The 10,513-nt window shown below is 28.8% G+C and overlaps 1 protein-coding gene across 1 annotated transcript in view; it reads left to right on the top strand.

Annotated features, from left to right (window-relative positions):
- LOC106466474 (nuclear RNA export factor 1-like) overlaps positions 1-10,513 on the top strand; it is a 51,317-nt gene that overhangs the window by 15,435 nt on the left and 25,369 nt on the right. The window contains exons 6-12 of the mRNA XM_013926767.2: positions 1,001-1,105; positions 3,842-3,913; positions 4,429-4,498; positions 6,098-6,186; positions 8,086-8,193; positions 8,794-8,903; positions 9,819-9,855. Of these exons, the coding sequence (XP_013782221.1) occupies positions 1,001-1,105; positions 3,842-3,913; positions 4,429-4,498; positions 6,098-6,186; positions 8,086-8,193; positions 8,794-8,903; positions 9,819-9,855 (591 nt within the window). The remainder of the gene's footprint in view (positions 1-1,000; positions 1,106-3,841; positions 3,914-4,428; positions 4,499-6,097; positions 6,187-8,085; positions 8,194-8,793; positions 8,904-9,818; positions 9,856-10,513) is intronic.

Below are 10,513 nucleotides of genomic sequence, written 5' to 3'. Positions count from 1 at the left end.
ATATTATTACAAGTGTTTATAGTTTATAATTTAAACCTCATGCTGTTTAGCCCACAATTTGTTGTAAAGTACAAACCTTCAGTAACCTACTGTTAGTTCTTAGGAAAGGTGGTATCATTAACTACAGTAATAAACACAGCAATATTTCACCGTTTTGTTTACATACATTCCTTTCTACTGGTCCTTGTTAAGATAGCATAACTGTAGTTGGTCACAATATGGTTATCACTGAAAGCTGAACCTCCGAAGGACGATGTCAGGCTAACAGTTAGACTGCTAAGTAATGGAAGATATTACATTTGTTAGGACATTATCATTTGTTCACTTGGTATGAAGCGAATAGGTTTCAAAATTTCATAGCACACAAAATTGGTTCCAGTTTTAATGAGTTTATCTTAGTTATTAGTAGGATTAGCTTTGTATCCAGACCTATTCTGAAGATGAAAGTTTATCTTAGTTATTAGTAGGATTAGCTTTGTATCCAGACCTATTCTGAAGATGAAAGTTTATCTTAGTTATTAGTACGATTAGCTTTGTATCCACACCTATTCTGAAGATGAAAGTTTATCTTGGTTATTAGTAGGATTAGCTTTGTATCCACACCTATTCTGAAGATGAAAGTTTATCTTGGTTATTAGTAGGATTAGCTTTGTATCCACACCTATTCTGAAGATGAAAGTTTATCTCGATTCCTGCAAGATTTTACAAGTTTCAGCAATAAATAGACTTCCATGCTGCATTATTTAATAAAAATGTTAAGATTTTGTTTTTTAAATATGATATCCCATAATTTTTTTTCTTATTGTTGGTGGTCATGAGCCATCTTGATAAAAACCAATGAAATTAATCAGTTTCAAAGCATGTATATGTAAACTTGAGCCATTTAGGCTTATCAAGATGAGAAGGCTATGTAAAAAAAACTAGCATCAGTGAAGATTCTTGCCTCGTTAAGGACTGTAATAATTATATGTGTGTGATGTTTTCCCTGTTTATTGTAAAGTTTGGCTATGTCGGAAATGCAGCTGTGTTCTATGTAAATGAAGTTGAGCAAGCAAATGGACTAAAGAAATTGAATGGAATTATCACAACACCTAGTGGTTTTAAGGTGAGTAGGAAGTTGTTTTCTTAAGCTATAAAAGTTCAATAATTGATTTGTTAGGTAGGTACTGTGTTGGGATCTTAGAATGGAAACATTTACATTAGCCTGTTAGTAATAAAATATACTGCTTGATTTAGTCACTGTTGTAACAGAAAAATGTTTATATTTGTAGAAAGTGCTGAAAATGAGGAACATCATAATAAAGCTATTGATAGGTGTCTGCTATGTCTCCAAGAAATTTGTTAATGAGTGAAAATTTTTTGTTGAAGAATGTGCGTGTCAGTAAACCTAATATTTATTATAAAAGTCGTATGAAATTGCATTTTTTATCATATTGCTGTTATTGGTTTCAAGTCAGAGGAATGTAAAATAGCAGTAAATTTATGGGCTTATAATGATAAAAATCAGATTTTGATACCTGTGGTGGGCAGAGCACAGATAGCCCATTGTATAGCTTTGTGTGTTTAACTACAACAAGCAGTACCAGAACTCATCAGTTGGGCTGGACGATGAGTGATTAAATTTTATTTGAAACACTTCTCCAGAGAAGAAGAATAACTTTAAAATGTTTTAACTGATTTTTATACATGAGAAACTTGTGTTAGCGAAAAGTTTTTTAAGACCAGTTAATTTGTATAAAAATGTAGCATTACTTCAGGTAAACATTTTGCTAAGAATCTTTTATTATGTAAACCTTTTAATTGTGTGGCTAATATTAGTTTTTTCATTGTAGCAAGTACAAATCTTATTCTAGAGTTGGACCATCAGTTCTGTGATTTTGCTATCTAAGAACTAGACAAAAGAAAACTATGATCAATCAGCAATTTTGTTACACATGAGAAGCTCATTTTCAGATACATTATGCCATAATTTGTCTAGCTTGTTGAACATTTTTGTCATGTGTATATATATACACTAGTATCTTTTGTATACAAAAATAATGATCATCCATTTATTTTTAAATTGAATTCTTTATCTACCTGTTCTTATAATTTGAAAATACATGGTTTACAAAATAGAACAATCTTTTAATCTTCCCCCCAACTGAATTAATTTAACCCTCTCACTTTGGGCAGGTCAAAGTGCACATGCCACTGTTTCGTAGCGTTACATTCAAAATTTAATTAAACTACTTTATTATTATCGTATATGAATAAACTTTGTATACAAGCATTGTTAATAAATCAAATTTTAATATTATATAAGTTGTATTATATTATTTTATAAGGAAATATTTTAAAAAAATCTGTAATCTCCCCCTAGTAGGAGAATTGTGATATTTGCTCTGTAGGTCTTCCATCTTCTCTAATATATTTGCCACTTCCCTGAGAAGCACAGAATTTAATGTAAATTACTCGTTATAAAAAAGATATTACTGAGGCAAAGCATAATTTTTATAGCTTTCAATCTTGTTTGTTTACGGAGTCATAAACTAGAAAATTAGACCCACTTGCCATGCTCACCTGTTACATCCCCTCTTTCACAAATTGTCAAAAGTTCTCTCTCTGACATTTTATACTATATTGTTTATAACCAATAGAATGCCAAAATCTTAATTTATCAAGTTATGTATTATATTATATTGTTTTCTGTACAGAGAATTGTCTATTTTGCCTCCAGTTTGAAACTTTGTCTAATGGCATTCACATCAACTAGCTTAGCTAAATTTTTAATGGCTCTTATCTTGTATTCAAAAAGCCAGAAAAATTATGATAGTTATAGGACATTGTGTGTTGGTTTGTGTTCTTAGTGGCATTATTTAATAGAACATAAATTATTTAGTGTAGTAGTATCATTAGTATAACAAAAGTAGGGTTAAGTTTCATCAATAGTTGAGAACAAAAAAATAAAATAAATGAAGAGGTGAGTATTATATTTCTTGTTTTTCATGTGCATTCTTTATTCATTATTATAAAAGTAACTAAAATGTAAAAATAAGAAACTTGTTAGATTAGATTAGGTAAGATAATGAAAAGTTATTCATGAGATATGCTCATGTATTATGTAATTCGATACAGTAACATGAGGTGCGTGTTTGCCAAGTGATTTACAATTTGTGGCAGGATTATTAGTTAGACACAGTTCAAATGGCAGTAAAACAATACAGTAAAGTAGAAGCAGATATCTACTGTTACAATCTTTAATTTATTTAGGATAAATAGTTATAGTTTTGTGTTACAATTTGTAGCCATTCTAGAAAGAAAGAAAATTTAGATGTATTTCTTATTTTTATATGGGTGTTATTTAATGGGTGTTGAGTTAAGGTATAGAAAATAACAGACAAAATTTAAAGTTTTATTGAAAAAAAAAGTTTGATATTTATCTAGCAAATTTTAGAGATTACACAAATGAAATTTCACAGTTTTCAGATAAAGGTATTTTTAATTTTAACATGAAAATCACTTTGTACTTGGAGCAGTCAACACTTTGACTTCTTATATTAATGGACAAAATATTAGCAAAACTACTTAATTAACAGATCTTGATTTTATGTCTACAAAAGACTTGTAATGTTTACTGAAAGCTTGTCAAATTTTATGAAGATACAAAACACATATTAAAAGCTATAGTATGGGTTCATGAACTTGGTTGAATCAACCAAGCTCTTAGAGAGAGTGTGTTAATGAAAAATCATTAAAAAAAGTAAATTTGGTTTATCTATATACACACACACACACACACACACATATATATAACTACAGATTATACATGTTATAACAAGAATTTTAAAATCTTTCATAGATGAGCATATATTGCCAAAGGTGCCCTCCTCCTGTTTGTACGTTAAATGATGAAACACAGGAAAAAATCAAGGTCAGTATATTATTTACCTCTCCCGAACATTGTACGTAATGTTTAACGAATAAAGTATAAACCAGTCACTTCATGTAAAAAGCATTAAAATGAAAGTATGTAGAGAAATTATTTTAAAAATATTACAATTGTGTTTTCAATGAATACTTATAATTGAAGGAGGAAATACAACAATAGGTGAGGGATTCACAACTAGTTTCTATAATTTCCTCAGGTACAAAATCTCCTTACAGTTGTTGTATCTGAATGTGATGGATCAAGTAAAGAAAGATGTTTAATTGTAGTAATTTCTAATGGTTCAATTGTGGAAAGGTTTCTGTAACCTCCAATTTTTAACAACGTGTTTTATTTACCGAATTTGTAGAATTATATAAACTTTATGAGTATGATGTGGATATGAAGGGATACCAACTGTAAGTAGAAAAACAATGAATTCAACAAAAAAATACTCAGTTGTCATTTATCTCAGTTGTGCATAACTTTTAGTATATGGTATATGGTATTCTGTATTTCAGGTGTGCATGAGCAATCGTTATGATGTAGCACAGAAACTCTTAAACCTAAGCAATTTTTATTGTGATTCAGGTAAGAGGATCCATTTATTATATACGGTGAAGTTAAGGGAGAATATATTGGGGTTCTTGATGAGTTGAAGAATCAAGTTTTTATTTTACAAGAGCTAATAATATACGCTATAAAACTTGTGTACATAACATGTCAGGTCGTTTTATAAACAGTTTTAGTGTAAGTCATATAAAGGGGTTGCTTAGCGTTTAAAAACTTTTTCAGTGTATTTAAAAAACAAATCCATGTCATGTGTTTTGTATTTATTATTGATTTAATAACACTATACAGTTTTAGTTGAGCTACAGAAAAGCATTCCTGATTATAGATAATAAGATAATCAAGTAACTGTGAAATTAACCTGTTAAATAAACACTTTCAAGCATCTTTGCTTGTGTTCTCGAAGAAGAAGAAGAATTAGTTCTTATGTTTCTGTTTATCTTTTTATTAATTAATCAATATCAGTAAATCCTTTCATAAATTAACTTTAAAATAGTTAGATGTATTAAAGATAACATGACATTACTAGCTCTGGTTGCCTCACTTTAGATGGAAAGGAATGGTTTTGTTATTTCTGCAAAACAGGTCACATAATTATCTCCTTTTTTAATTAAGTAATATTAAAATCAAGTTTTGTCATGGTTGTGCTCATAGTTTTATTAGATCAATATATATAACGTAAAGTTGAATATGCACGGAAGTCACAAACTGACTTTTCATAAGAGTGGTAATGAAGATCCTGATTCTACTATGACTTGTAATAATGTTGAGTTAAAGAGGTTTATAAGTTACAGGGATTATTATTATTATATTATATTGAATCATCTACTGAAAAAATAATTAGCTTTAGCTGGTTTGGCCCTTTTTTTTTTTCTGTTATTAGTTAGACTACATATTTTGTTGAAAACATCTATCAGGTACAACTTTGTAAATATTAACTTCAGCCATCTTGGTGTAACCCTTTAGTCATATACTCTTTTTTCAGTCATATCACACACAAAATCATCACCAGATAATTCAGGCTCTGAATCATCATCAGCTTACACAAGCTCATTTGTTTCCAAGTGTGAAAACATTGGAGTGATTTTATGCCATTTTGGGTCTTTTTTTCACACAAAAATTAAACAGTTTTCAACTGCAAACATTACCAATGTTTTCAATAACAACATATACCATGTTTAATACAGTCAGTGGCTGAGATTGTCATCTGTGCAAATTAGGCTTTGTCTGTTGATTTTGTGTGCTCGTTTCACATTTCTAGCACATTGCGTGGTCACCGTACAGTGACAGGTACTCCTAAACAATTATAGGCCTATTAGGTGATGTACTCTTAGGGTGGAATTTTGTCATTTTATTAACTATTTGAAAATATACTAACACGTGTACAGAATATCTAATGATATTTAATTTCAAGAAAATGAGAACTTAATGTACCAGCTTCTAGGAAATTTTCAGTTTTAGGTCTTTTTCAAAGCTGCTAGTACATTGATTGTTCTACTTATAATTGTTTCTGTTATTTTTTTTATATTTATTTTGTAATATGTTAAAAGTTATTTGAATGATCAACATGTTTTACATAAAAAAATTCCTAATAATAATTTCAAAAACTGAAACTAACAGGTCTGAAAACAGAAGGAATCTATGCTCCCCTCAGTAGGTTTAATATATTTAGTGCTGTTGTTCGTATAATCAAAGAACACATTCCAGAGGTGAGTTATAATCTTGTTTTGTATGATTATATTAACTAAAATATATTGTTTATAGTTTAGTGACTTTTTTTTTTTAATTTTAATATATTGCCCCTAATTAATTCCCCCAGGGACATTGCAAACTGCAAAGGGGTGGTGGTGCTAATTATTGTAATTTTGCTGTTCCGGATTCTATTTTTCACATGTGATTTATTGATTTCAATACTAATATGTGTACGTGTTTTTTTTTTAAAATTAAAATTATAGTAATAAAAGCACATTATATGTTGGATTACTATTGCTGTTACACAGAGTAAGCTTCATAAAAATACTGGGAATGGGGGGATAATTAGAGAGGGAGCATTAATTAGGGGCAATGCGGTAAGTGTTTCATGTACAGTTAAGTTAATTCTGCCCTAAGTTCAAAATTCCACTATTCAGTTAAAATATCTACAGAATGTTATTGTTCTTCCACACGTTGAAAAACACCCTTCAGAATTGTCGTTGATTCAATAAAACGGATTTATTTATTTAATTTTATTCATGAAAAAGTTTAGCATACTCCTAACCCAAATATTAGTGTTTATGAATTTTCTGAAATTTTTTTTCCAACATAATTCAACACTCTTATCTTCCTAGCAGGAAAGTAAATAGTTTTGAGTAAAAGAGTGCTGATTTAAGCCCTGTAACTTCAATATAAGTGTAGTTTTATTTTGAATTTAGCCAAGCAGTATTTATCAGCCTCAGTTGTCATGGTGTGTTGTGATTTGTCAACAACTTGAGACACAATTACGGTACTATTTTTCTTTAAGCTTAATAAATGCTGCCTTTATTATCTTATATTTCATTTCAATGTTTCAGTATCGAAGAAAAAGAATAGTTCTTTGTGGAACAAGATGGGACAGGCTTAGTTAGATCATTTTGCACTCAAATGTATTAAGTTTTGTTTCGCTGGCTAGGTTGTTGTTTGGTAAACTTGTTCACATTAAGTTGCATTGGTCGAGTAATTGCTTGAATGTAAAAGGATTATATATAATTCAACGTAAAACTGGTTTGAAATGTATTACATATATTAAATGTAACCTTCTGATGAAAAATGTAAACAAATAGTGAGGTTTGCTTATAATTTTGGTATGGTTAAAAAAAAAAGCTATTTTTATAACTTCGGTGATTGTAAACACAGTGAAACTGTATGTGGTGTTTTTGAATTGAAACAAAAATAAAACTTATAATATAAAACTATAAGAAAATTTTACAAGAACCTATGATGACAAAATCAATAATTAAAATTGTCAGCAAAGGTAAGTCTTTTTTAAATGTTAAAAACTTGTTAAAATGAAATATTTTTGAAGTTGCAAATTTATACAAATATCACATATAAAAATAATATATATGCAGAAGCTACATAATCTGTAGAAAGTTAATCTCAAGTTTAACAGTATTTTGTTCAGTAGTTTTTATTTTTGAAATGCAATAAAACAAATCATTCAATAGGTGCATTGAATCAATACATCCTGACATTTTAGAGTCAGTATGTTTTACATCGTACATTATCAGAACATGGTCAGTCATAAGAAACAAGTTATATCTGTTATTTCAGTCTTATAAGTCTAACATACCTTGTGTTTTGTCTTTAAAACTATGTTAATTCTGTGATCCAAAAACATTGTTATGAATCATGTACCCAAGAGGATACAGAAGAAACAAGGTATAAAAATTGATTCTGATAATGTAAAACTTTCTTTTGCTGAATGGTTCATGTTTTTTTGGTTAATTTTTGTAATGGTCGGTGGTTTACAAACAAATGTCTCATTAAGTTCCAAAGAATTATGTGTAAAATAAAAAAGCTAAACTACTCTTACTGCCTATTGGTGAGCAAGGCTTAAATGTATTTTTATTTTATTGTAAATTCTTTTACAGTTAGAGAAACTTGACCTGTCAGGCAACAAATTGAATCGCTTAGAACCTCTGTCCAGTCTAGTATCCACATGCAAAGAACTGAAAAGCTTGATCTTAGGGAATAACTGTGTGAGTTAATGTACCTTAACTGAGAATATTAGCAGTTTTTAAGTTTGTTACTTTGCATTTTTAACAGTTGTTTTTAAGATAGTTTTTAATGTATTTTGTAATATACATACTTAAATGTTTGTTATTTGTCTTGAAGATAATTTTTTATTTATTTATTTTGTAATATTCATATTTAAACTTAAAGATAGTTTTTATTTATTTATTTTGTAATATTCATATTTAAACTTAAAGATAGTTTTTTATTTATTTATTTTGTAATATTCATATTTAAACTTAGATAGTTTTTATTTATTTATTTTGTAATATTCATATTTAAACTTAAAGATAGTTTTTTATTTATTTATTTTGTAATATTCATATTTAAACTTAGATAGTTTTTTATTTATTTATTTTATAATATTCATATTTAAACTTAAAGATAGTTTTTATTATTTATTTTGTAATATTCATATTTAATTCCATCTTAAAAGTAATGGAATCATTCTATTCAATAATTTTAAAATTAAATGGTTGTGCAAGTGTGATTATAGACAACAGTGTTTCGTTTTGTATTATTCACGAATCTCATAGTTTCGTATAACCGATTATTTTTTTTTACAGTTAAGTACCATTGGTGAGCTGAATTTTCTAAAGGGTCTGGAGTTGCAAGAACTCTACTTGGATGGTAATCCACTCTGTGACAAGTTTAAAGACCAGTCTTCTTACATTAGGTAGGGTCGATCTTATTACTGGCTTTCCCCAGATGAGACAGGCACCAGATCTACCTGATGACCAGTCTTTCTTGGGAAGTACACTGCTGTGAAGTGGATGATGTCTTTCTTCTAAATGTTGTCTCTTCTAGTTTGTGTTATTATGAACTTAAGATTTAAGGCAAATTAATTGCTCTAATTGAAAGGGTTAAATGTTACCCCTCATTGCTGATGAGATGCATAATTTTTAAAGATTTTGTGTTTTATTTGCTGTTTGCGAAATAGGCAGAATTTTTACTTAAGGAATTTGTTATAAGGAGATCTTTAACTTTCAAACTGATATTAATGACAGTACTGCATACACATCTGCTGAATTATCACTTATACCTAGATCATAGACTGACTTACCCAGTTAAGTTATCTAACAGATCTATATAACTTAAAAAGTACTGTATAACTCGGGTGTTCTAAACACAATTGAAGGCCTAATTTCCCAATGGGATACTTGTTTGATATAAAGTATATACTTGCAAGTCTGGTGATAATCTCTTGTAGCTACCTAAGCTCCCCATTACTAGTCTGTTCACATTGTTTTGCAGTTAGACATGAAGCTACTGAAATGTAGCTTATTTTGATTTATTAGAGAATTACATATTAAAAAGTGAGCTGAAATACAAATAATCTTACTTTTTGAATTATTATGTAAAAAAAAACCAAAAACTTTTAGGACCATGATTGCTAACAGTTTAATTTAGAAAGTGTTTTATTTAATTTTTCATTGCCTTGTACTCCATAATATAATTGACTGAAATCCCAATGAGGTTTAATTTTTTAAATACATAATAAAACTGTTGGGTAGAGTTGTTTGTGTAATGCAGGGTAGTGTTTGATTTTTGTTTTTTCTTTCTGGTTTAATTTCATGGACTGTTGTTTCAGTGCTGTTAGAGAGCGACTCCCGAAGACTATTAGGCTGGTAAGTTAATACTCTTTATGGTTTTTAAACTTAGATTTTTGTGTAGATTTTTTTTTGTAAAATACCTCATTTGTGTCATTGATATTTTGATTTTTTTATAGTGAATCCTTAAAAGACGGGTAACTGTGAGTGTTTTGTACTCAAAGTTTTATGTACTATGTAGTGCTATTTAATTATTTTCCTTTATGTTTTTGGTGCGAAATATGCTTGAACATTTATTTAAGATAATCCAAAATGTTAAACTCGGAGCTTAGATAGGTTTGAATTGATTTTATGATTCAAACGCATCACATAATCATCCATATTTATCAATGTATTTTCATCGTGTAATTAGAATCGTGTTTTTTCTTTGGTAGAATGAATTTGACTGAGACATAACTTAGCTAGAAACATTGGTTATCTTTCAGTCATTTCATCCTAGAAAATGCAAAAATTTTAATAGCAATTTTTATAAAATAAAGGTTAGAATATGAGAACTATCAAACAGAATAATGATCTGGAAAAATTATGGATCCAGATATTGTTCTCCTATAAAATGAGAAACTACAGAGAAAAATAAATTTTTCTGAAACAAAACATCATTGTTCTTGTTGGATGCCCAAACACACAACATCCCACATGGAAAAGTGTTATTGGTTTTTAAATTATTGTTTTCTCA

The sequence above is a fragment of the Limulus polyphemus genome, unplaced genomic scaffold, assembly GCF_000517525.1.
Source record: "Limulus polyphemus unplaced genomic scaffold, Limulus_polyphemus-2.1.2 Scaffold2271, whole genome shotgun sequence".
Taxonomy (NCBI): Eukaryota; Metazoa; Arthropoda; class Merostomata; order Xiphosura; family Limulidae; genus Limulus; species Limulus polyphemus.
This window is presented reverse-complemented; position numbering and strand designations above follow the sequence as displayed.